We start from the raw sequence: 24,319 nt of genomic DNA, 5'->3' as shown, positions 1-24,319 counted from the left end.
TTGCGGTGATCAAGGCAATAAGAAGATAGGTACCTAAGGTAAGCAAAGGCGTCTATGGTGCATTGTGTTGTGTGGTGTTGTTTACTTATAGTAATGGAAGGCTGAGTTCCTTATCCCGTCAAACTGCCCCTAGTTTGTTTCATGGTCGTGAATGGCGAATGCTGGTGGATCATTGAGCATAAGGTATTGCTAACAACACGAGCAAGGCCAGGTCTGTTGAATGGGCTATGTGATCCCAAGATGAAGCGAGACGACGGCCCATGAATCCATAAGCTCTGGTCTGTCAATCTGTCAGTCTGTGTCTCATAGTGGCTGTCTTGACTCGTCTGACCTCGAGGGATTGGGAGAGGCTTGTCAGTCTGTAAAGAAGTTGACATCGTGAATGGTACCTTTATCCAACAGTCCTGAACGCGTTGAGGAAGGGACGAAAAGAAGAGGTAAGCCAATCCAGGGACTTAGAGTTCGTTCCTCAAAGAGCACTCGCTAGAGGTCGTCGTTGTCGGCTGTACCGTTGACTCCCGTCGGCTAGGAACATCAGATAACAGAACCATGGGAACCGCGTGATAGCTTTTGTACGCGTGCTCATTCAGTCTGAACTCAACGAGACGAGGCTATTTGTGAAGTTTTGACAATAGCACGAAAGCATGTCTATTAACTCTCCGAGGGGTTCAGAAGAGAAGTATAAAACACCCTCCAAGAACCCCTCAACTTTGTCTCTTTCTTCCAAGAACGGGCACTTTTTAAACAAAAAACCAAGAACCACGCAAAGAAAGCCCAAAAACACAACCCAAGCAGCAAGCACCTCTGCACTCACAAACCAACAAGATGTGCACCAAAAAGCAATACCACTTCGTGGTCTGCGGCCACACCGAATGGTGCGAGTCTCAGTGCCAGACCAAGATGAAGCGCACCTTGATGAACCCCAAGGACGAAGAATACCCGCCGCCTTGCATCCCCGTCACGGAGGTGACCGACCCCATCAGACTGGCAGGCAAATGCAGCACTTGCCGTCCCAGAATTCGCGGTCCCCGCAGTGCTTTCGGCACTACCAGTGCTACCAGTACTTCTGGTGCTTGAAGAACGAGAGGAAGAAGGGGCTCCAGATGTGGCGCCCGGCATGGCAAGGAATGGTGGGAGATAAGAGGTAAATGCTTCTTGAGAACTGATAAAGTAGAGTTTTCCTAACTTTTTTTTTTTTTGACAGGAAGGGACGCCGAGGGAAGTTTGGAAGTACCTAGGTTGCCGACTAAGGCTGTGGTGGAAGAACCTGATTGAGAAGAGGTAGGGAACCCGATGCAAAGACGACGGCATGGACAAGGGAATACGATGGACGAACAACATACCCGTAGATGTAGTTCCAATTCCAACTAAATCTTGCTCTAAGCCTTCCTCCTCTTCGCAGAAGGTTCAGCCTTCTCCTGACCCTTCTCCGTGCTCAACCCCTCCTCTTGCTTCTTAACCCACGCCACGGCCTCCTTAAGAATCCTCTTCTCGCCCGCCCTAACCCACACAGCCATCTCCTTCCTCGTCGTCGGCCTTCCACCCTCCATCCCCGCAAGCACCTTCTCATCCTCCTCCAAACTCGTGGCATACTGCCCCTCCCTCTCCTCCAACGCCTTCCTCACGCCACCCAACAAGATCTCCTTCCTCACAGTCTTGTTTCCCAACGCCTCCGCCACCGCCCTATCCCCCGTTCCGACCACCTTCTTCACAGCCTTCAGGTACGTCTTGACCTGCTCCTCCAACTCTTGCGGCAACCCCATAAACTCCGCTTCACCGTGAACTTGCCCTTCCGAATCCGGATCCTCACTTTGACGTTCCAGCACAAAACTATCCTCCCACTCTCCCTCCTCCTCCTTCACCTCCTCAACCAACTCCTCAACCTTGTCCCAATCCACCTCCTTCTTCCTCCCCTTTATTCCCTCCTCCACCATCTTCTTCAGCCCCCCTTCCACCAACCCCCACCCCACCTCCACCACATCATACCGCGCATGATTCGGCGTGACATATCCATACCTTCTCAACAGCTCCGCACTGCTCAACGGCCCATAATAGTTCAATATCTCCTCCCCTTCCTTAATCTCCCTCAGCGACGTAGCCGTCAGACACGCCTCTCCATGATTAATATGCGCATTAAACACCGCATCGGCATTGAGCATATCCGCCATGGGCACCATCCCCATCGAATCATTCATTCCCGCGATTTTATCCTCCACCCATCCATCCTCCTCCTCCTCCTCTTCTTCATCTTCATCTTCGTCGTCGTTAGCCAAATCAAAAGCATACGCCATAATCGCCGACCCCATCCTATGTCCCAGCTTCAACAATTCGCCCTCCTCCAACCTTTGTGTCTTTGGTGTATCCGCAGGGTAAAACACCTCTTCATGCTCTTGAACCACCTTGACGATTTTCGTGCGGATCATCTTATCCGCCTCCTCTTTGCCTACTTTGGCTACGAGCGCACTAGCTTGCAACTCGGATAGTTCCGCCTCGGTCCAGAACATGGGCGTGTCGAACTGTGTAGGGAGAATAGACAGGTAAGGGGACCAATTTGAGGAACCCTGGAGGTACTCGTGCATGAGAATCAGGATGAGTAGAGTCCAAGAGTCCTGGGACTGGGAGTCGTCTTCCTCGTCATTTTCGGGAGAAGGCGGCTCGTCGTCGGCGTCGGCGGTGTGGGAGGGGGATTCCTCGGCGACGGTGGGTTCGGCGGGTCCTTTGAAGAGGTGCGGGAGCTTTTTGGCGAGGGGGGAGGTGGTGGCGCAGAGGATGGAGGCGCGGGGGATGGTGAAGAGGGTTGTGTCGGCGGGGATGGGGGCGGTTGCGACTGGGAGGGCGGGTGTTAGTGATGGTCGGGTACCAGAGAGGTGAGGGGTGTGAGGATAATATGGTGGTGTAAGTCGTGAGCTTCAAGTTGAGAGGGAGTGGATTGACATGAGAGGTGAAGGACACTTGACGATTTTTCGCGACTGGGTTGACTTGGAAAGGAGAAAAACTCACTAATACCACGGCCGGCACTCTTGTCTCTCAAATCAACAAGCTTGATGTCCTTGTGAAAGGTGGCGCCGGGTTGGCTTGTGAACCATTCAAGGAACTTTTGAGTTTGCTGCTCAAAGTCACCGACGGGTACGGTATTCGTGGTGGTGGCCATGGTGGGCAACGGTAGTTGAATGAGCGAGATGGTTGTATGAGTCCAAATGACTGACCAGTGATGTTCCGACAAAGAGTCTTTGCTAGGGTAGATGAGAGGTTGGAAAGTGGTGATTTCAGACTTCGCCGTTCTGAGATGGTGAAATTTCCAAAAGGCCGAGATAACTCCAGCGATCTTCGGACTTGTCAGTGGACTTCTTCAACATGGCCCGTGCACATCTGACAAATGATGAGGGTTAGGGTTTCACTCGCTCATTCTCCCGCCACGGTTAAAGATGCGCTTCGTTGACGCAGGTAAACAAAGAAAAGGGGGTAAGACTAATGACTGGCTCTGAGAAAATGGTCATAAAGCAAATACAACGTGTCAATTGCTTCATTATGTCCCGCAGGTTGGTGTCCAGGTTGACAAATGAATACCTGGCTTATGGTGTTTCTCTTCGATTCTTGTGTGTGGTGCTTTCCTCTAACTCAAATCGTTTCTGCCCGCCTCAGGGAAGGTTGGGAGATGCTCGAAACAGTCTGTTGCTAACCGCCAATGTATGCGATACCACGCTTCCGCCATCAGACACCGACATGTGTTGCTTTAAGGTAGGAGAGTGCGGCGTGGGGAGTGCCAATGAGCAAGAACGTGTGTGAGGAACGCCAGAAAGTCCTGAAAGTGGTCAAGCTGCTCCGAGTGTGAAGATGGTCGATGGTTGCTGCAAGGGGGTGGAGAGTTGCTGACGATGGGGTGCTTTGAAGGTTGCCAAGCTACCGCTGGTAATGCGATACATTGTGGTCTGCCGGCTGTTGAGTTCGAGCGAGTGAGATGTAAGTTTCTCTGCCGGCTCCTTTGTGGTTCGATGTCTTGTCGTTTGCCTTTTCTGCTGTTAGCTCCACGGTTAGTCCATAACATGCAACACACTTCAGCACCCCCCCCCCCCCCGATTCTCAAGATGCAATGTCGCAACCCTCAAACAACTTGATGGAGCCATCTTGCATGCAAACAATAATCATTCTGGACTCCGGCCCGCAGGTATGAAATGGGTATGCGGGATTATGCCAGCCTCTATGCCCATCGATATAGTACAGGGGTGTATACAATAAAGGGATGCTTCTCTTCTTTCACTTTCTCTTTTCTCTCTTTTTTGCGCTCCTCACGCTCCGAGCCTCTTGAGGATCTTCTCTCTGACGATGCGCTGAGCGACAGCGGCACCCTTTTCTAACGAGATGGCGCCAATGATGGCGAAGAGGGTGGAGTTGAGAACGACGACGACACCGGAGGATTCGAGATCTTCGGGCTGTAGAGTTACACAAGGTTTCGTGTTAGCAAGTGGCAAGCTCTGGGAGGAAGATGTGAGAGTGTTACCATTCTGGGCTTCCACCGCATGACGGTGAGCAGGCCAAAGTCGATGCCCATCCGTGCGATCTTGGTCTTGTCCATAATGTCTAGCGGTTGCGTGTAGATGAGCTTGTCGATGTTGGCCAGGGCGGCGTGGTTGTAGGGCGTGCGGCCGTACTTGTCGACGATGGGCTCGTTAAGGACGGGGCTGGTGAGGATGGAGCGGGTCGTCTCGAGGGCGATTATTTGACGGCCTGACAGAGTTTTGTTAGCCGTGATCCGCATTGTTGTTTCCGTCGCGATATATCCATCTCCCCAGATATTTCCTCTTGCAACTGAGACCACTGCCAGAACGTACCGAGGAAAGCCAGCCGTGTGTTGTAACCTCTCCTTCCGTAGTCGAAACTCTTGTGGGTGACGGCCAGCCACTTGGTCTCCTCTGATAGCATCCGGCTGCCGCCCTGGCCGAGGAAGGCGTCGTAAAAGGCATCCAACTTTGCCGGGTCGCTGTTGACCATCCACTGCTTGCGCCTGGGGTCCTTGACGAGGTTGAGGGAGAAACCGGGGCCCTTCATGCGCTCGGGGGTGTAGGACCACCTTGGCCTGGGCTGCTGCGAGCTGCTGGTGCCGGAAGCATCTTGTTCTTGTTGGACAGCCGACGACGACGAGACCTGGCGGGCGACGGGGACGGCAGCGAGTTGTTGGACAGCGACAGGTCGCCTAGAGCATTGCTGGGCAATAGTCTTGCATGTCGAGGCGAAGACGGAACGGGAGGGTGTGAGGGCGGCCATTGTGGTCTAATTTTTTTTTTTTCTTTTTTCTTTGATTTTGGATGCTACTGGAGATGCGACGACCCGGGGCGAGACCGTGGAGATACTACTACGAGCTTGAAGGTATGGATGGAGATGTGGATGGATGTGACGGGGTCGTGGGGTAGAAAGACGTCGAGGTCGGATGGGCGCCCGTTTCCACACTGGATATCGCAAAACACCACCACCAAAGATTCCGGAGTCCGTAGGTAAAGGAAAGATGTCGCGCGGCTGACTTGACGGCTCGGCGCGGTCGGTGCACAGGCTGGGGAGTGGCTCGACGGGTCGCTGTGCGGAAAGTCCAAAGTCCCAAGTGGAAGGCAAGGCTCCGGGTCCGTTCGCGTGCCTGGAGTGGGACGGCAAGACGGGAATTTTTTACGACCGATCGAGGGACGGGACTGGACTGGACTGGACTGGATGGACCCCTCGGCAGGCTTCGATAGATACGGGCGGGGCTGGCTCGGGTGGTCTGTGCGCTGACGGATGGTCACTTTGTACACACTACACAGTACTACTTCGATTCTCCAGACTTCAGTTTGGCTGTCGACGGGCCATTGGGCAATTCCCCAGGCTCAGCAAAGTGCGGGGCCTCAGTTCTCCCAAGAGCTAGAATAGCCGCTTAAGGTTAGCTTGACCTTCCTTCTTTCTCTCCCGGCCCAAAAAGGTACATCGATCAGGTACCTTTGAGAAGAACTGCAAAGAGCAGGGGACTGGAAGCTCAGGTCCGCAAACCTAACCAATCGATTTACACGGCGCGGGCAGCCCTGTCGCGTCCAGGGCACCTCCACTGTTGGTTCAGTGCCTGGGGCTGTTAGTGCTTCCTTGTCGCGTCCCTTGCAGTTGGTCTTGTGTTGCTTTCATCTCTTCCCTTCTTCTTCCCCAGCACTGCTTTTCGTCAAACAAAACCTCAAAGCCCAGCTACCTACTCTTCCCTTCCCCAAGGCACTCCATGCTCATCCATACCTTATCTACCTAGTCACCATGTGCTCCGGTCTGTGACCTCACTGACCATCTCAGCACCCGCAATGGCATCCTCGTCGACGACCCCTGCCCCCGTCTCCAAACGCGATCACGACTCTGCCTCGGCCAAGATGAGCTCCTCCTCCAACCAGGTGAACAATGCTGGCGGCAGCACCACAAACGAACTGTTGGAGAAGCTTGCTTCTGTGCTGCCAAAGGACCTCAAGTTCTCGATCCACCACCTATCGACACCACCCACCCGCACCGATGCTCTCTACGTACCTCCTCCGGGAGAGAAACCCGACAAGACATACTGCGAAAAGCACTTCCTCGCCCTCTCCATCGAAGCCCCCGTCACTGGTGCTATGAAGCGGTCTTCCCCTGGCGCTGACGAGGCAAAATCGACCGAGACGACAACGAAACAAGTCATCGCCTTCGCCATCGAGGTGTTCATCTTTACCACAGCCTTCCAGACAGTCCTGTTCGTCTCCAAGGCCGACTCGACCGGTTATCTCCATCTTCTCAAACTACCAAGCGGAGGTCCTTCTCCCATCAGCCAAGTCAGCTCGACCTTTGTATCCTACCTCATCCAACATCGCCGGCGAAAGAACATTGTCTCTGTCGTCAACCTCTTCGGCCGTGCGCAGAGCCAGTACCTCTTCCCAGGTAGTGGTGAAAACGATGGAATCGGGCCAGGCAGGGAGAAGCACATTCTTAGCGATCGGGGTCTCATCAAGTGGTGGTGTCGTGTTCTCAACCCGCTTCTGGAAGATCAACGCAAGGACGATCGGGTCGCAGCTACCAAGGGATACCTCCTTGTTCCTGGTCTGGAAGAGCGGGACATGCGCGCCTTTATTCCGCGGAACGTCACCAGCGCCAACGACTGGGAAATCGGCCATCCCATGGAGACGATATCCCACTATACCCAGGAATTCGACTGGGTACCACCTAGGTGTTTGATACCGCGATATCCAGACGACCCAAAGTCGCGTTATCGGGATGAGCTTGACGAGGAGTCTGCAAAGTGGAAGCAGGATATGGGGGCTTGGAAGAGCATCAGGACATTGAGCCAGTTCTGGGATACCATGGCCTTCAGGCAGGAATGCTCATCCGGGCGACTGACAGGATTCATTTGGCTGGTCTTTGATCCCAAGAAGTCGGAATCAGAAGAGCAGGCGACACAAGCCACGACGGCTTCGGTTGCAACGTCGTTTGCATCCGCGCCACTCATGACCCCAACCGGCTCGTTCGATGCTTCCACCGCCTTCCCTCCTTCCACTCCACCAAAGCGCCGTGCTGATGTGCCGGCCCGTACGCCACAAGCCAGCCCACTCAAAGCCTCTTTTACAGCTGGAGAGGTTACGAATTCTCAGCCAGACATGGCCAAGGAGACCAGCAAGACAGAGAAGGAGAAGAAAAAGAAGCTGAAAGGCCGCATCACGCCTCGTGTTCCCAAAGTCAAGAAACACCAACGGAATTACCTCTTCAAGCGACCAAACACCACGGCCTACTACCATTGGCCGACCGAGGGCCGTGGCGACTTAATCGTGGACGAGCATGACTACAAGCGCGTGGTGGAGCTACTGCTGCAGCTTGATTTTGAGACGCTGGATAAGGCTTGCAGTGCCACCAAGCGATGGATCAGCGAGGCTGGCATGGGTGCCAAATGGGGACATGAGGTTGTTGGGAGGCGGGTCCAGACCGCGACAAGTGCCACTGCTGACCGGGGAAGCGCAGCTCCAGTCAACAATCTGACGGGGTTGGTGAGGAAGAAGAAGCCGGCTGCTATCGACAGTGGCGCGGTGGACGTAAAGACGAATGGGTTAGAGGACCCCTGTACCGAGAATGGGACAGCAGCAACACCAAGTGATGCTGTCAACCCACTGGTGCTTGAAGCACCCAAGGTGAATGTTCTGGGAGCTGGACTGATCAGGAAGAAGCCCAAAACGTCAGCTTAGGTCCTCATGATTACTCTTTTCTTTCTTAGTCTCTATGATACCTATTTGTATTTGTTTCGTTGGCATGATACCTGTTCGGAGACAGCGGATTGGCGGATATGGGGATGGGGTCAAATGGATGGGTGTACATAACAAGCTGACCATGGTTTTGTGACGTGTGGATGGGTCTTGAATATTTGAATGAATTGACCGTTGATTATGATTCGGAGTTCGTTCATTCTGAACACGAAATCCTGGTATTGTTTGCGTTTCTATCCATCATCAACCTATCAAACTAGCATCACTTCCGAACCCCGGCCTTTCCTCCATTACTCAACGCCTCCCGCCACGCCCTTCGCCAACCTCATCTCCATCCTCATCCCATCCGTCGCCCTTGCCGTCACCTGTCTCCTCGTACGCAGCTTTTGCTTCACCATACAACCCGCCGTCCTATCCATAACCAGTCTTTCTTCTCAAGTAATCAGGCCCATCTTTGATTTGTAACATCACCTTCTCCCACAACACAACCCTAATAAAATCATACCTTCTGTACACCAAAGCCACAACAACGAGTTCGTAGATTCAGGTGAAGTCGAAGAGTTGGCCTTTTTTTTTTCTCTCTTTGTTTCCCTCTTAAGACATCCCCTTCAGCCCCTCTTCCTCCTCCTCTTCATCATCCTCTCTCCCCCCCCCCCCCCCCCAAACCCCAAAACCAACAACATCCTCACCTAAACTCCGCTCTCCCCCCCAAAAAAAACTGCTCCAGCGCCCCAACATCCACCCACCTCTATTACCATCACCTCGTATGTATACAGAACCACCTCCATAGTCGGATGGGTCCCACCCCTCCTTTGGTACATACGGTCTTTAACGTCAAAAGCGAGGGACGATGTTCATTTCGACTTGTCTTTGCCTTTTCCATGTCCCTTTTCAAAGCAGCCTGTCCTTGTTAGGGGTAGGTAGGTACCTCTAGGTAGGTAGGTAGATGTCCAGATTCCCAACTGAAGCTCTTCCAAGCTGCTCCAGACGACGACGAGTGGGGGGAGCAGTTGCGCGCATCGATGTTGACATGTTGCGATCATACCTAGATAGGTAAGGTAGTGCCTGTTAAGGTATCGACGGGTCACGGCGGCGGTTCGGTTACACTAAGGTACCTTACCTGCCTCTACAAGTAGGTACACACCATGTGGCACATAGAACCCATTTCATACCTACCTAGGTAATTCAAAGGATTTATGGTAGGTAAGTGCAGCGGCTCGGGTACCTAGGTATCACTAGAGGTAGTGTAATCGGTGCTCGGACCGTTCCTTTCGGCTATCACTTGTGATGACCCTCGGGAAAAAAGTGACCTGTAATTTGGGGATTTTGGGGGCTTTGGGCTGGGTGGCAGATGTTTAGGCTCTCGTGTGTACGTATATCGGGAGAGGTAGTTGAATGGGGGGAGGTTGACCCTAACCCTATCTGTTTCGTTGGGAGAGGAGGACCTATTGGGGGAAAGGTAGGTTCGTTCCGGGGACTCTTGATCCAACTTCATCGAATGGAAGATATTCCTCTTTTTCGCTGGGGGCCATTTGCCTTTCATTTTGTTGTCATGATTCGAATTAACAAAGTTGTCTCTATACCCAACAGAAGGAATATCACAGTATTTGCGTTGCCTGCATGGAGGAGGTGCATCCTTTGCCGCCAGGGCATTGCTGTTCGCTGTTCCATTCGGTGTCAGTCACATGGGAAACCCTGACATCCCACTTTGTTATTATCCGTCTGACACTCTGTCCAACCTGAGGTCAACAATCCACGAAGATCAACGCGAGTGTAATTTGACTTTGCGCGTTTCTTACGTGTACCGTGTTCGTGCCTGTCTTTCCACTCAGCATGTGATTATCTCCCTGGCTCTGTCATGTCATGTTCATCCATCTCATCATCATTCTTTTTGGCCGTCTTTTTCCTTTCATTTGTTGATGTTTGTCCTTGCCTTGGTCAATACCAGACAGTGACGTGCGGGGAAATGCCATTCAAAGACTGGAGTTCACTAGGGACCACCAAGAAAACACCGGACCACTCAGTGACGAGAACCCCACCGCATATCAGGGTCTTGTGTGAAGTGGTCCCCTGGAAAGAGCGTGATAGACCCTGCACCTCCCTGCGCTTTTGGCGGCAGCAGCGGCTGCGCGTGGCACTGGATGTGGTCCAGTGGATTTCCGTCCCCAAAACAATTGTCGCTGTGGTGTGGAAGTGACAGGTCTCCGGGCAATTGACCAATGTGTAGCCTGACAAGGCGAATGGAGCAACAACTTTCTAAACCTCCAATCTCAAGCGGCCAGTCCAGCCCACGACAGCACACCGCCAGATCCACAATGTGGATGGATCCCAACCTAAACCACTTGTCCTCAACAAGGCCACCATCCATCCGCGTCCACGGTCCGCAGCTATTGTTTACCTGACTGTTTGTTGTTGTTGGAGACGGCTTTCCTGTCCAGTTGGAGTTCAAACCGCCAACATTCCTCATGTCGGACATCATTTGTTAGGGCGGCGAATCACTTGTCTTGTGGTACTTGTCTCAATCTTTACCCCTTTTTCCCCTCCCGGCGCCCGGTTCCCCTCAATATTGATTGGGATCCGGCCGATGCGGGGCACACTTGACACACGGCACACGCAAGTCATTGAGAACCCGCCGACCGTGCCGGAAACGGACCCGGTCCCGGACCCGGGCCTAACAGCAAATGGCGGTGCTTCCACTGCCCGATCTCGGGACATGGCTGTTCCGTCGCGGTGACGCGGACCGCAAACGGGTCGCCGCCGAGAACCCCGTCACCATTGTCAAGCAGCTCGACGGCTACGTCAAGGAACTCAAACAAGCGAATCTGCCTCACTCACTCAAGGATGCCGAAAAGGACGCCCTGGTGGGTGCCATGCTGCTCATGGGCAAGAGCCTCCAAGACGCCCTCAACATGTTCATGGCCGAGGTCCTGCCGCATGACGAGTACCCCAAGGGATGGAACGAGGTGCTTTCGGGCACCCTCGGCGGCCTGCAGAGGGCCCTGGCCGATACGCTCGTTACCCTGGAACGCCCTCATGCTGCCGAAGCCGGTCTCAGTATGAAGCAGCACCAGGAGTCGTTGAAGACCAGGACCCTCAGTCTGGAACTGGATGAGGCATCGCCACAGGTAGTCAAACCCGGACTCAACAGATCGGAATCAGCACCAGCCGGCAGCACCACCACAACAACAGCAACAACACAAAGAGAAGGGGAAATCTCACCCGACTTCCCGCCCCTCGGCCCTCCCTTGCCTCTCCGCCTCGCCCCCGTCCCTGAACGCTTCGAGCCCGCCTATGAATACCGCGACCTGGCCGCCGATAATCCGGGCGTCAGCATGGCCGTCATCCAGGAACTACGTGCCGAAATGCGCGTCAACGCCGCCATCCAGCTCGCCATTGAATCACTCGAGTTCACCGAAGGTCAACTGCAGCTGATGAAGCAAGTGGACCGAGCCGCTGGCGGAGCCGACTTTGAGCCTGTCCAGCAGCACTTTTACGAAGGGTACGATCGTATTCTTCGCCGGGCCGTTGAGCTTGAGCGCCGTCATGCGAGCAGCGAGGTGCCTGTCGCTGTGTCGCAGCCACTACCCCGTGGTGACAACCAGAACCATCAGAACCGGCCTCAGACCAGCCACACGCAAAATTCGGCCCAGCTTAGTCCCACCTCTTGGAGACCGCGTCCGCCGAGGAGGATAAGTCTCGTTACTATCCCACCTCCCCATGAAGCAGAGGCTCATTCTCGTGGTGGTGGTGGTGGTGGTCAGAGACAGAGTAGCTATACCCAGCAAAAGCGGCCAGGGACGGCGCCGAATGGTGGTATGATGCACAGGAAGCGGAGCATCATGTTTAATGACGACGGGGACTTTTCCGATTACGCGTCGACGCTGGGCAATTCGCGGTCATATTCGAATCTGAGATCGAGCCAGGGGTCGCACGGATCAAGGGGTTCGATGGAAGCCATGACTATGAGTCCAACTGGCCAGGCGTTTGATCAAAGGGCGAGGGCGAATGTGCGGAGGAGTACGGTGCATGGAATGGTGGGGATGGGCATCAGGGAGGAGGGTATGTTTCATTATTTTCGACATGATATGTTCAAGTGGTATAAGTTTAAGGTGTACTGACATGAACGGAGAAACAGATGAACGACCACAACATTCCCGAGGTCTCTCACAGTCCCAGCAGCTAGACCCACCCACCCTCCGTCGCCGCCTCTCTCTAGCCGATGAACTCGCCATGGCCAGCAACACCGACAGTGACTCCTCCAATTACGGCGACGAAGACAACGACGACTACTACCAGGAAGACGGCGACGGAGGTGGCGGCGGTGAAGAAGAAGACGAGGAGTTTGGCGAATTCGGCGAAGTAGGCGAAGCAAGCGTCATCCAATCCGAGCTCGGCAGCGGAAGTGATCGGGGCCTAGCCAGTCCTCGGACCCCTGGATCAGCAGTAGGTCCAGGTCCAGGTGGCTTTGTACGTGGCATGGTACACGGTGGGCTCATGGCGGCGGCGGCGGCGGGGGGGAACAACAACAACAACATGATGAACCTGAATGACTCGATACACTCGCGTGGCTCGTCACTCGATTCGATCCCCATGAGCGAAGGGTTGGTGGGACAAATACCGCCGAGTGAATACGGGAGTCAGTTTGACGAGGGGAGCACGTACGGTGGTGGTCGGGGTTACGGAGGAGGGTACGGAGGAGGAGGATACGGGGCCACACACAGCAGACAGGTATCGAGCGTGAATATCGACGATAGGATATCGTATGTGCCTTCTACGTGGGGGAATGTCTCTGCTGTGGAAGAAGGAATGGAAGAAGAAGAAGAAGAAGAAGAAGAAGGACAACAACGACAACAACAATATGAACAAGAAGGGAATGAAGAAAACGAAGAAATAAGAAGCCTAGGAGGTCGGCGTCTATCAGGATACTTCCCCGGTGCGGGCCGGTACGACGGGGAGTACGATGACGACAGGGACTACGGCGACGAGGAGGAGCATGATGACACGGATGAACAAGAAGAAGAAAAAGGGCATAGGTACGCGGACGAAGATGCGGGAATGGATGGGGGAGGAGATGATCATGATCGCAGTGAAGCATCGGCGGATGAGAACGAGGAGTTGACGGAGATTATCGAGCAGTTGAGGCCGTACATGATGCTGGGTGGTGCAGCGAGCAGCAATACGGGGAGGGTCTCTGCGTGAGATTGGTATATATGGCAGCAATGAGCATCATTCAGGCACTACACGAGGAGGAGCAAGCATGACAGTAGCATGCATGCCCGGTTGCAATTGAAATCAACAGCCGACATTTCCGTTTAGCCGGAATTAACAAAATCAAGAAATGGTGGAGTGGTGGACGATGGAAAAAAGAAAAGGACAAACCTACGCAGACGACACAACCAAGGACTTGGACTTGAAATCAAGAAGGGATTTTTCTTTTGTTCAAAAGGTAGTTAAACCCCCCCAACCTACAACGTTAGCATATTACATATACATAGTACGGTGATGTGTATGGTACATTGGACACCTACCTACCTACCTACCTACCTACTTCCAGGTAACACGGGATAGCGGTGTGGCGTGGGCCTACATGTCTAGGTAGGTAGATACCTTCTCAAGAACGTGGAGGATGGAAGCACGACATCTTTCGCATAAATAGGTACCTAGCCATGTTGAGTCAGCCAGGAACGGAATGTCTGCTTCATTTTCTTTATCCCCAGTCTACCTCAGGTACCGCAGGTAATATGACATTAAGAAAACAAAAGAAAAGTACCTCTACCGTAGTCCAGGGCATCTTACAATCATCAACCCATTCAGTGATACCTTATTTCATATCCCCATTTGATCATACCTGTCTGTAGCTACCTAGGTAATCATCAAACCATTTCCCTCTCTTTAGCCTCCCTCGCCTCCTGCCTACTACTCGTCTCCTGCCTACTCGTCGCCACACAAGTCGTAATAGTCGTCACCTTCTTCCCATGCCCCATTGGCATTCCCATTCCCATTCCCACCCCCATTCCCACTCCCATCCCCCTCTCTGTGGGCATCCCCCTCGCCATCGCCATCCCCACTGGGCCTCCCTGTCCCTGTCCCGACTCATGATAAGGAAACTCATCCTGCCACACCAACTTCCTCTCACTCCCCGCTGGACTGATCCGTCCCGGGATATCTTCCTCCGATCCTGTTGCGTTCATTTGTACAGGCATGTTGCTCCCATGACCACCACCACCATCCTCGCCTCCCAACACCTCACTAATCGGCACACTCTTCATCTCAATCTCGTGCTCCACCTGGATCTCACCCGGTCGACAACGATGATTGCTGCTGCCAGACATGGAGCGCATAGCACTACCGCCGATACTACCTCTATGGGCTGATCTGTTATGTGTTGTTCCGCGTTTACCACCTGATTGCTCGGATAGTGATTTGCCGTCTCCTCCATGTCCATGTCCATGTCCATATCCATATCCATATTTGCCGCCGCCGTGGCCGCCGCCCAACTTGTATCTTTTGGAAGCGTCATAAGCGCCTTTGGTCTTGGCGTACAAATCGGAAAGAAGCATCTTGGGGAAGACCTTGATGACGAGGGGCTTAAGTGCCGGAGCGGAGGCGCACATGATGGCGATGTTGACTTCGATGCAGGACCAGATGGCTATGGAGACGCCCATGACTTTTTTTTTTTTTTTGGTTTGTTAGCGTATGTGACAAGCAGAGAGAGGCAGACATGGAAGAACACAAAGGGAAAGAAAGAAAGAAAGAAAGAAAGAAAGAAACATACCAGACTGCTCCTCCGCCGGCGCCGCCCCAATCTGCTGCAACGACGACAATCTCACAATACTCATGACACTCGCAAACATGCCCATGCCAAACAGACTCGTCAGCACCAACTTTTGTTTCTTGGGGATCTGCAGCTTCCACAGCAGCGGAATGGGGATGATCGCCAACACCAGGTCCGACGCAATGTTGATTCCCGCATTGGTAAAAGTGATGATGTTCTTGTCCATGCACACCCCCTTGGGAGCCCGTTCGCGCCGGACCATCTCCCACCAGAGATTTACCGGCCAGCAGGTGAAGAAGGTGCCGAAGACGGTCCAGAGCCCGTAGATGACGACGAGAACAAAGTAAATCTTGAAGAACTTTTGCATTCGTGGAGTGCGGAAGACGCGGTAGCATTGCACCGTGATGGACATCTTGACGAACATGAGGGCGAGAGAGTAGATCCAGATGGTTGCCCATAGAGCCTGTCATTGGGAGTCATTTGATGTCAGTTAGGGGGCCGTTTGTGGGACTTGCAATGGTGTGGTTGAACTCACGTATAAAAACCCAACAACCTCATCTTCACTCATCAGATGCCTCCCTAGTCCAGCTTTGATCTCTGCAAAAAGTCAAGGTATTCATTGTCAGTCCGCATGTCGTCGTCGTTGCGGGGGGGAAGAGGATATGAGAGAGAAAAACCCGAACTTACGCATCATTACAACAGTAAGATATGCGATCGACGATATCTGTCAACCAGGGTAGAGTAATTATTAGCCCATGTCATGTCCATTGAAGTGGCCTTTCGACCTCCTCTCCATCCAGCAGTGATCGACAGACTGACACCCAACAGGGCAAGCAACCAGGGGGGAATAGCTTCATCCCCGTCACCGCCCCCCGCATTGTTGTTCCCTGCCGTTGTAAACCTGTGGCATCCATCTTATCCATGTTGGCAAACATCACCACCACCACCAACCCCACGTGGTACATGTAAAAAGCGGCGTAAGCGCGGCCCGGTCCGCGGCCCGTTTCATTGTTTGTTTTTCTTCCAGCTCCAGCTAGGTCCAACAACCACATCAACCACAACACCATTCTCCTCCGTAAACCTCAGGACCACCAAAAAAGAAAGAATAACAAAGAAAAGCAAACTCACCATCGACCCAATGATATAGTAATCATCCGACCCAACATTCTGAACCACAGCCACCCTCGCAAACAGTCGGAAACACACAGTAATAAAGGCCAGTGTGGTGAAAATGATGTCCACCACCACCACCACCACGGCCCTGTCGGCGATTCGCATTTTTTGACGACGTCGGCAGAGTGCTATCGCCTGGATAGCATTCTCTGCTTCTTTTGCCTTTGGTTTTATTATCTCTATCGTTGTCTTGATTCGGTGCTTGCTGGTCGTACGTAGTAGTTGTTGTCGCTTCCCGATGTACCTAAGTAGGTATGTTTGCTCACCCGTCAAGGGGAGATTGGTAGCAAGGAGTGGATAGATCCGGTGGTGTATGCCTGATGATGTCGACGGGAAGGAGAGATTTCGGGTGAGTAAGCTGATGTTTGGGTAGGTGAGTGGTTGACTATACACGTTGATGTTGCCTAGGTGGGTTGAAATCGACAGTGTCGCAAAAGTCTCGAGGAGGGAAAGTTTCGGCAAGCACACAAAAAAGATGGGAATCTCTCTCTCCAACGGACGGCTCGTCTCCAGCGTGCCGGGACTTATATCAGGGCTCCGTTCAGGTAATTAATAGAACTTGCTGTTTTCTTCGTCCCTTCTTCCGGTGCTGTGTGTGTCTGTTTCAACTTGGCGTGTTATCGAGGGCAGCACAAACGCAAGAAGGGGGTAGTATTCCGTCACGGTAGTAGTCGTTTGAAAGTGCGATGTTGGCTCGTGGGCTTTGACAAACTATTCGACCATTTGGGATCTGGAGATCAGGTCACGCACAACAAATGGTGGACCTAGGAGACTCCTCGTGCTATTTCGGATGGGCAAAATGAAAAAAAGTAATTGGGGACGGGCAGATCTTGGCCACCCGCACAGATGCAAGACCGGCAACTAGGCCGAGGTTGAGAAGTGGGCAGGCAGGCTTGAGCTAGTAAAAGGAAAGAGAGGAAGGTAACGGATGTTCGGCATGCGGAACGGAGGATTTACAAAGCGTCCGAGCCAAATTCTTGAAGTCCACGGATCGACCAGACACCTTGCGTATGTCGAGTACGCCGAGCTTAGATCTTTGTGACTGACTTGATACACCTATACAACGTCCCACGCACTATGTATGCTTATACGACGCCCTCTTCGAATGATGGTTGTGGCTTGTCTAAGCCCTCAAGGTAAGGGTCGGCAGGGATGGACCGAATAGGGTCCATGGGGGGCCAATGTCTTGGGACAGTTGGTGTGCCCATCAAGGTTGCAGGTATCTAAAAAGGAAGGAATCAGAAACATGCAGTGTCTTGGGACGGGCTTGGGTTGGAGGGCTTGAGGCGCCGAGTTACGTACATAGTCCCGGCCCTTATTCCCGATTTACCCTTTGCCAATCAGATCCTTGAGGGTTCTGTTTCGATAGTAGACTGCTGCGTGTGTCTGGGCGCGATCAACCAGATTGGTCTTTGCAGGGAGGATGGTTTGAGGCAAGGGATGATAGTCTTATTTCCAGCTCCAGCACAACGGACATGATACATTTTGTTGGTCCGGCAAACTATTGCGTGCTTGCAGAGCACGAAGACATTACTTGTTTGGGAAATGGGAGTCCAAGCGAGGATGCATTGTCAGGTCTTGTCAGGGGCAATAAGGATGGGTTCGGAGTATGTAAGAGCAAATGGACCATGTGGAGATAGACAATACACGTGGGTTCCATTGCGAGTCTGTTCCTGAATTTCACCATGTGCTTAGACCCTTGGTGCTTGCTAGAGCCAACGATCCTCGCCGTCACTTGACGTGAAGAAGCAAGATCCATTGTGGGGAGAGGAGGGTAAGAGATGGGGTGAAGATGTCCAGTATGGACCATTGTTTCGGAGTGAGTGGTAACAAGGCATGGGCGAGGACCACGAAGCATGAGAATTGGTTGAGCTCACGCAGAGAGAACTCCAGAAAGAATGCTGGGATCCTTGCTTAGCAAGCTTCATGATCCTTCCGACACACGTGTTTCGCCTGCCCTTGTAGTTCTCGTTCTCCTCAGCTGAAAGCAAGGTGGAAAATTGCTTTGATGGCTGAGATGGCCAAGCTCAAGGTGAGCTCATCAGAAGCAATTCTTCAGCGGGATCTCGATGGACATTGGAGAGGCCAGGCCTTTCACTGTACTTTCTATCACCAACGTGGAGTCGATCAAGTCTCAACTTTGTCGTCATATCCGGACGACCTATCGATAGTGAGAAATGATGCGCAATGTCGAGGCTCTGGTGTTGACACTTGAACAGGAAAGTGATTCGCAAGTGAGGGACGACGGCCGAGGTAGCCAATCAGAGGAAGAAGCATGCCCGAACGAGTTGGTACGCCATGGATACCCTATGTGATTGAGCACAGGCATCGTTTGTTGCCGACGATAGATCCAGACAATGGCTGATCTTCTAGGGTATGTTTGGGAATATTGAACATATGATCGACTCGTCGAGTGGTTGGTGGTGGTGGTCACCAAGAGAGTCCCTGTCTCGCTCAGGCCCTCGCTCCGATCACGTTGATCATGGAAGGGGAAGGGTGCCTGTCCCTGATGAGGCGGGGGAGGGGGGAGAAAAAGAAAAGTGACAGCTAAAGTCGATGATCGCTCCAACCTTGATAGCTTTGCGGCCACCAGATGAACTTTCAATGTGGTAAATGGTGACTGCCGTAACGTGTGACAACCATTGACGGCAATCGCAAGGACACGGCGTTGTGAATGCCGAGGAAGGTGTGAAAGCGCCGCCGTGTTTTCCCTTAGTTCTGTTTTGAGGTTGTTAGTGTCTGTGTCCGTCCGTGCAGTGCAAATCACAGGATGCACTAACAATTCAACATGTTGGCTGACAACCAACGAACCAGACTTCCACCTCGGCCTGCTCCATGGTGCGAAATCTCCCGTTTCAAGGATCGAAAAAACCCTTTTTTCATCTTGGTCCTAGAAATGTACCTGCCATCTATCGCCGTAGCAGTCTTGGCTCAACGAATGTGCAAGATGAGGAAGTGTCCCCGAAAGACAAGAAGTCAGAAATTCGGTAGCGAACATACGGCGTTACAGCCTTTCCCACACTCAATCGCCTGTGCAGTCTTGGCAAGAGGTGTGTGTGCGTGCACACACACACACACACCGCACTTCTGTATTATACAACTTCGTCAAAATTCATTATTTTACGACAATTTCTAAATTAATTTAAAGCTATTTCAATATATAAAGTAATTATAATACTAATAATCAATTAAATCCATCGTAATAATACCTTCCAAAATAATCCTCAATTTAAAGCCCGCCGGCGTAAAGCGATCCCGTACTCGAAGCGGCGCACCAATAATCCACTTCGACGAAGATTAAAATTAGGAAGATCCCAGCCTAATAACTCTATAACGCGCCTCCTCCCGCCCTAGAAAGAAGAGTTGTAAAGCCGAGCAATTTACTAAAGTTATCCCTAAGATTATTTTACTTAAGAAGAAGGTTACTCCTATTAAGACTATTATTAAGAAGATTACTGTTAAGAAGACCGCTGTTAAAAAGGGGAAGGCTACTATACTAAAGTTAGGGCTAGTTCTAATTTTAGAGTTAGAGCTAATTCCAATCCCAAAGCCGCCGTCGTCCCCCCCTAAGCCCGCGATACCTATTGAGATTTCTAATAGCGAAAAGGACTCTAGCGATAACGATAAGGTCGAATAATAACTCCCCGTCTACTTTACCCCTAAAAAGTAGGCTTTTAATACCTCGTTTTATCTATCGGGCGACAACGATAGCGAGGTAGCCTCCCCGATTAAATTAATTACTTTAGTACTACCGGCCTAACCCTACGCTATCTGTAAACCGGCTATTCTCGTACTACTGCCGTATCCTAAATACCCTAAATCGATATAAGTCTAATTTAATATAGTTGGTTTATATATTACCGCCAGCCGTACTAAACTACCTACTATTGAAGAACGTAGTTTATTTAGAGAGGTTAAGGTTAAATAAAATAATAGCGAGCTTTATAAATAGCGGTTTAGAATAATACTACTTAGCGAAATCCTATATATATAGTGAAGTTATATAGAAAATATTATTAATAATAATATAGCCGTAGGGACAAAGCAATTAATCTCTTTATATAATATTATATATATCGCTGCTACTTATAATAACCGCCGCGCCCGGGTTATTATATATAATAAGACTATTCCTAGGAAGGATTTTTATAACGAGTATAATAATATTGAGTATAAGAGCGTTATTGTTATGGGGCATTCTTGGTGGATACTTAGATGCTCTGTCTTGTTATGGCAGTCGCTCACTGGAGCGTATAGTTTGTTATATAAGAGTACTCGTCCTATTAACCTTTATTAAGGTTAATAGATTATTAATATATATTATACTAACTTTATATTTATTTTACTTATATTTAGTAAAGTTGTATACAAAGTTCCAAATTGAGGCTCGCAATAGCTTTTATCTTTAATTTCCTTTAATAAAATTATTGTTAATTGTTATATATTATTATTCTATCTAATAATTAATTACTTACTTTATTATTCTCTATTGTTATTATTTATAAAGTATATTTTTACGTAATAAGTAGTGCCTATAGCTCAATTTCAAACCGACCTTATTATTCCTTACGTCTCTTCTTTTCGTTAAGGGGGGAGATATATTAGGTTTAATAACGATTTATTAAATTTTATAATTATTATTCAGCTTTTACCCTTTCAAACCAAGTATTTATACTTTTACTCCTCGGAGTTCCCTTTTTTCTTTACTACTTTATTACTATTTATTCTAATTTAAAGGCTAGACTAAATAATATTGAAGACTAATTAAGTAAACCCTTAGACGGCTTTTAACTTCTAGGAGGAAAGTCTAATATGCAAAGTATATTAAATTGTTAAATTTATTACGTATAAGCCGTAGTTTTATTATAAGGAAAGATTTTAACTTCTAACCGCCGAATTACTTATCGAAGCAACGTAGCTACGTTTAAACGAAGAAACCGGCTATATTGAAATTGAATTTAACTAGTCTGCTAATACTAATAATAATATTTATAATAAAGAATAGATCGTCGATTTAGATGCAACGGACTACGAAGTTTAATAGGTCTTACATAAGTATCGTTAGTTGGTCGCTAATTATCCGGTTCCGATACGTTAAAATTGGCTATTTATAGTTAAAGAAGGAGTATTATTATAATTATAAAAGAAGAATTAAAAATAATTTATAGCCCGAATTAAAACGAATAATGCTACTATTAATACTACCGCTTAAATACTTATTCCCCCTAATACTGGTAGTATAAGTATATACTCTTCGCCGGCAACCTTTTTAGATATTATTAAAATAGTTAATACGCTAACCCTTATTAACCTAATGTAAATTCCTATACCGCCTTCCTTACTACTTACGTTTATTAAATAATACGTTTAATTAGGCTTAATTTAACGACCCTTTTTATTAACTGAATTAATAATTTTACGAATAAATTTAATTATTAAAATTACTACTAATATTATTTAATAATTAATTACCAATCCTACTACTAAATATTTTGGAAATTTCGTACAAATTAAAACTCTCTTATATTTAGTATAAAAGTAATAGTAAGAATAAGTAAATTGGTATTTAAAAATTATTTTCGTTAATTACTTTCTAACGTACTTTATTAACCCGAATTAAAATACCGTACGCTTTACTTAATGTAATGTAAAAACTAGAGGTGGATTTCCGAATCCTCTACTTTACTTTACCTAACCGGTTTATAATACTATATATTTAATTTAGAATAGTATAAAGCCCGGTTTTGGTCTCCTAACGCCCGCTACTATAAAGCGTACCGCCGCTTAGCCGTACGAAAACCCTACTATTTATTGCAATTAGCGTTCTGGTAGTTTAATTGGCCTAACCGGCGAAACGGCTATAACTAACGCTAGAGATTTGCGTAATATAACTAATTTAGTTAATTAAATAAAAAATCTTTATATTAATTATATTAATTGGCAACCCCTATTTAATAATATTAACCAACTTCCTATTTATCTTTATAAATATATACTAATTCCGGCTATAAATTATAATATCTCTAAATAAGTTTTGTAGATAAACCCTAAAGAATTAATAAATTGGACCCTAGTAAGTAAGAAATAAATTAAATAATAAGGATTACCGCTTATAATATTAAGTAACGGTAGTTACCTTCCGTTAACTATCCCGAAGGCTCCTAATCCTTCTATACGTTTAGCCTTTCACTAGAATATTTATTCTATTAATAACCTATAAACTATATACTTTAATATTGGATTTAATACTTCTATTCTATCGATTAAAGTTAATAGTAATAATATAATAACGGACAATATAGCGCTTTGTAAAATATTTAAAAATCTATATAATTATATTAAAGAGTTGGAAAATTAGAACCAAACTCTTACTAAATCCGTCTCTAGAACTAATACTAATAGTTGTTAAGCAGTTAAGGAAGAACCTTTTAAAGTATTAAATATCGGAATGTATTTCCCTAATATAGAACCTAATAAATTAAAGAAAGGTATATACTAGGACGGTAAGATTAACGTTTATATTACCTTCTATAGATTTAATAATACAATTAAAGGATATTTAAAGAATTACCTAGAAAGACGCTAAGTTCTCGCTAATAACCTTAACCAACTATTCTATAGTATAGTATTATATTAGTAGAGTTTTACCCTCTCTAAAGAAGAATATAATAACCTTCGCAGTAATCTTAATAAAACTCTCTATACGCTAGGCATTATATTCGGCATTAAGCCCTATAAGGCGTAGAAATAGCTAGATATAAATAAGTTTATTGTAGAACTATATAAAACTAATACGTAAGCGTTTTGTAATTATTCGACTTAGTTATTTAAATATATTCACTTTTAGGGAGATACTTCGGACTTCCAATTATATACTTAATTATAGAATAATCTATACCCAATAATATAAATTATATATATTCCTCCGGAATAGAATATTAATTTTAGTAAATATATTAATAGAATTAAATAGAAGGCTATTCTAATGCGCTGTTTATTCTTAGACTCGTCGAAGAATAAACGAATAGTTTATTATATTGTTAGTAACTTTAACGACGAGGATGATAATTTTAATATCTATACTAACTTTTAAGGAAACTATAATAGTAGTAAACCTTTCCGGAAAAACTTCTTATTTTACAATAATAGGTTCAACGGTAAATTAGGTAGGAAGTCGTATTTTAATAAGGGATATAGGAACTTTAGTAATAAGTTCGATAAGTATAATATTAACCAATTAGATAATAGTAATAATCGCTAGCATTACTAAAGTAAAAGATTTGAACGCTGTTAAGTCTTACGGGATGGTTATTATATTTATACTTTTACTATAATAGTCTTTGCGGATAATTCGGATATAGATAATAAAGTTTATAATCTATAGAATAAAGGTTATTATTTTATTAGGGATTTCGAGGAAGAGGTAGAAGAGTCTATAGTAGATATTTCCGAGGTTAAGTACAATAATAAACCTTTTACCTACTTTACTAGCTATTTAGCCCTTAATAAATTTTTATTTCCTAATATTTCGTTATTTTATATCCTTTTGTATGTAATAATTAACGAACTAGTAATTATTTTTAATATAATTCCCGTTAAAAGTACCAATTCCGATAGGTCCGTACAACCCCTATTATTAAATTTATTATCTAATACTAAATTTATAGTAATTCCTAAATACTTAGAGAAGGCCTAAACTTCTTATAGGTCGTCCGATCCTTTATTTAATAATTGAGTAACTTCTACCGCGAACGGTTAGAAGCTACTTAGCCGGGTTAGAATATTAAAGAAAGCGGATATTTAAGTAAGTTTATTAACGTTAGCCAACGGACGGAAGCCCGACTTATTAGAAATTTAGTATAAAAGCTAATATGCGCTACTTACTTTTACCGAAGGATAAATAATTAAGGCAATTCCGGATATTGCTCTTAGGAATAGGAAAATTAATTTGCGGAAAGTTATATTATATTTATAGGTTAATATTAAGTCTAATTCTAATATACCCGTCGTTACTATATATCTTAATTCGGGTTATTTATTAATAGTAGTAAATAAAGCGTTTATTAAAGAATTTTCACCGAATATAAAATATAAAATAGTATTGTCTAGCGTTATAAAAGGTATTAATTCGAAGACTATTATTAATACAGTTATT

The 24,319-nt window shown here is 47.8% G+C and overlaps 6 protein-coding genes across 7 annotated transcripts; 3 read left to right on the top strand and 3 right to left on the bottom strand.

Moving 5' to 3' along the window:
* Positions 1-207: 207 nt before the first annotated feature.
* On the bottom strand, positions 208-3,476 carry NCU09827 (hypothetical protein). Its single transcript, XM_953433.2, has 3 exons — positions 3,001-3,476; positions 1,344-2,827; positions 208-280 (listed from the first exon to the last, which is right to left on the bottom strand). The coding sequence occupies exons 1-2, from the start codon at positions 3,149-3,151 to the stop codon at positions 1,380-1,382; spliced, it is 1,599 nt and encodes a 532-aa protein (XP_958526.1). The 5' UTR covers positions 3,152-3,476; the 3' UTR covers positions 208-280; positions 1,344-1,379.
* On the top strand, positions 645-1,077 carry NCU09828 (hypothetical protein; the record flags this gene model as incomplete). The annotated part of the gene is made up of 2 exons (XM_953434.3): positions 645-679; positions 774-1,077. The coding sequence occupies 2 exons, from the start codon at positions 645-647 to the stop codon at positions 1,075-1,077; spliced, it is 339 nt and encodes a 112-aa protein (XP_958527.3).
* A 98-nt stretch (positions 3,477-3,574) lies between the features above and the next one.
* On the bottom strand, positions 3,575-5,674 carry NCU09826 (RNase III domain-containing protein). The gene is made up of 3 exons (XM_953432.3): positions 4,830-5,674; positions 4,499-4,725; positions 3,575-4,430 (listed from the first exon to the last, which is right to left on the bottom strand). The coding sequence occupies exons 1-3, from the start codon at positions 5,260-5,262 to the stop codon at positions 4,287-4,289; spliced, it is 804 nt and encodes a 267-aa protein (XP_958525.1). The 5' UTR covers positions 5,263-5,674; the 3' UTR covers positions 3,575-4,286.
* A 445-nt stretch (positions 5,675-6,119) lies between these two features.
* On the top strand, positions 6,120-8,406 carry NCU09825 (DNA damage response protein Rtt109). The gene has a single exon (XM_953431.2). It carries the CDS (start codon positions 6,306-6,308, stop codon positions 8,196-8,198), a length of 1,893 nt encoding a protein of 630 aa, XP_958524.1. The 5' UTR covers positions 6,120-6,305; the 3' UTR covers positions 8,199-8,406.
* A 2,024-nt stretch (positions 8,407-10,430) lies between these two features.
* Positions 10,431-13,982, top strand: NCU09824. 2 transcript variants are annotated; one of them, XM_011396470.1, is made up of 2 exons: positions 10,431-12,275; positions 12,346-13,917. In XM_011396470.1, exons 1-2 carry the CDS (start codon positions 10,898-10,900, stop codon positions 13,413-13,415), a joined length of 2,448 nt encoding a protein of 815 aa, XP_011394772.1. In that variant the 5' UTR covers positions 10,431-10,897; the 3' UTR covers positions 13,416-13,917. The 2 variants fall into 2 exon arrangements, with proteins under 2 accessions (XP_011394772.1, XP_011394771.1); XM_011396469.1 differs by having other exon boundaries at positions 10,433-12,275; positions 12,352-13,982.
* Positions 13,891-17,390, bottom strand: NCU09823 (hypothetical protein). Its single transcript, XM_953429.2, has 5 exons — positions 16,120-17,390; positions 15,679-15,715; positions 15,527-15,588; positions 14,992-15,454; positions 13,891-14,883 (listed from the first exon to the last, which is right to left on the bottom strand). The coding sequence occupies exons 1-5, from the start codon at positions 16,267-16,269 to the stop codon at positions 14,090-14,092; spliced, it is 1,506 nt and encodes a 501-aa protein (XP_958522.1). The 5' UTR covers positions 16,270-17,390; the 3' UTR covers positions 13,891-14,089.
* Between the last annotated feature and the right edge of the window lie 6,929 nt (positions 17,391-24,319).

The sequence above is a fragment of the Neurospora crassa genome, linkage group V (assembly GCF_000182925.2).
Source record: "Neurospora crassa OR74A linkage group V, whole genome shotgun sequence".
NCBI lineage: Eukaryota > Fungi > Ascomycota > Sordariomycetes > Sordariales > Sordariaceae > Neurospora > Neurospora crassa.
Note: the sequence above shows the minus strand (reverse complement) of the source record. Positions and strands in the feature narration are given on the sequence as shown.

Bases quoted from the DNA above. Each gene is read 5' to 3' on its own strand.
- NCU09827 (XM_953433.2), bottom strand. From the start codon at position 3,151: ATGGCCACCACCACGAATACCGTACCCGTCGGTGACTTTGAGCAGCAA. The intron at 2,828-3,000 runs GTGAGTTTTTCT...CCGCCCTCCCAG, and splicing joins GAGTGCCGGCCGTGGTATTA to TCGCAACCGCCCCCATCCCC.
- NCU09826 (XM_953432.3), bottom strand. From the start codon at position 5,262: ATGGCCGCCCTCACACCCTCCCGTTCCGTCTTCGCCTCGACATGCAAG. The intron at 4,726-4,829 runs GTACGTTCTGGC...AAACTCTGTCAG, and splicing joins CACACGGCTGGCTTTCCTCG to GCCGTCAAATAATCGCCCTC. The intron at 4,431-4,498 runs GTAACACTCTCA...GTAACTCTACAG, and splicing joins TGCGGTGGAAGCCCAGAATG to CCCGAAGATCTCGAATCCTC.
- NCU09825 (XM_953431.2), top strand. From the start codon at position 6,306: ATGGCATCCTCGTCGACGACCCCTGCCCCCGTCTCCAAACGCGATCAC.
- NCU09824 (XM_011396470.1), top strand. From the start codon at position 10,898: ATGGCGGTGCTTCCACTGCCCGATCTCGGGACATGGCTGTTCCGTCGC. The intron at 12,276-12,345 runs GTATGTTTCATT...ACATGAACGGAG, and splicing joins GATGGGCATCAGGGAGGAGG to AAACAGATGAACGACCACAA.
- NCU09823 (XM_953429.2), bottom strand. From the start codon at position 16,269: ATGCGAATCGCCGACAGGGCCGTGGTGGTGGTGGTGGTGGACATCATT. The intron at 15,716-16,119 runs GTGAGTTTGCTT...CCTGGTTGACAG, and splicing joins ACTATATCATTGGGTCGATG to ATATCGTCGATCGCATATCT. The intron at 15,455-15,526 runs GTGAGTTCAACC...TCCCAATGACAG, and splicing joins AGGTTGTTGGGTTTTTATAC to GCTCTATGGGCAACCATCTG.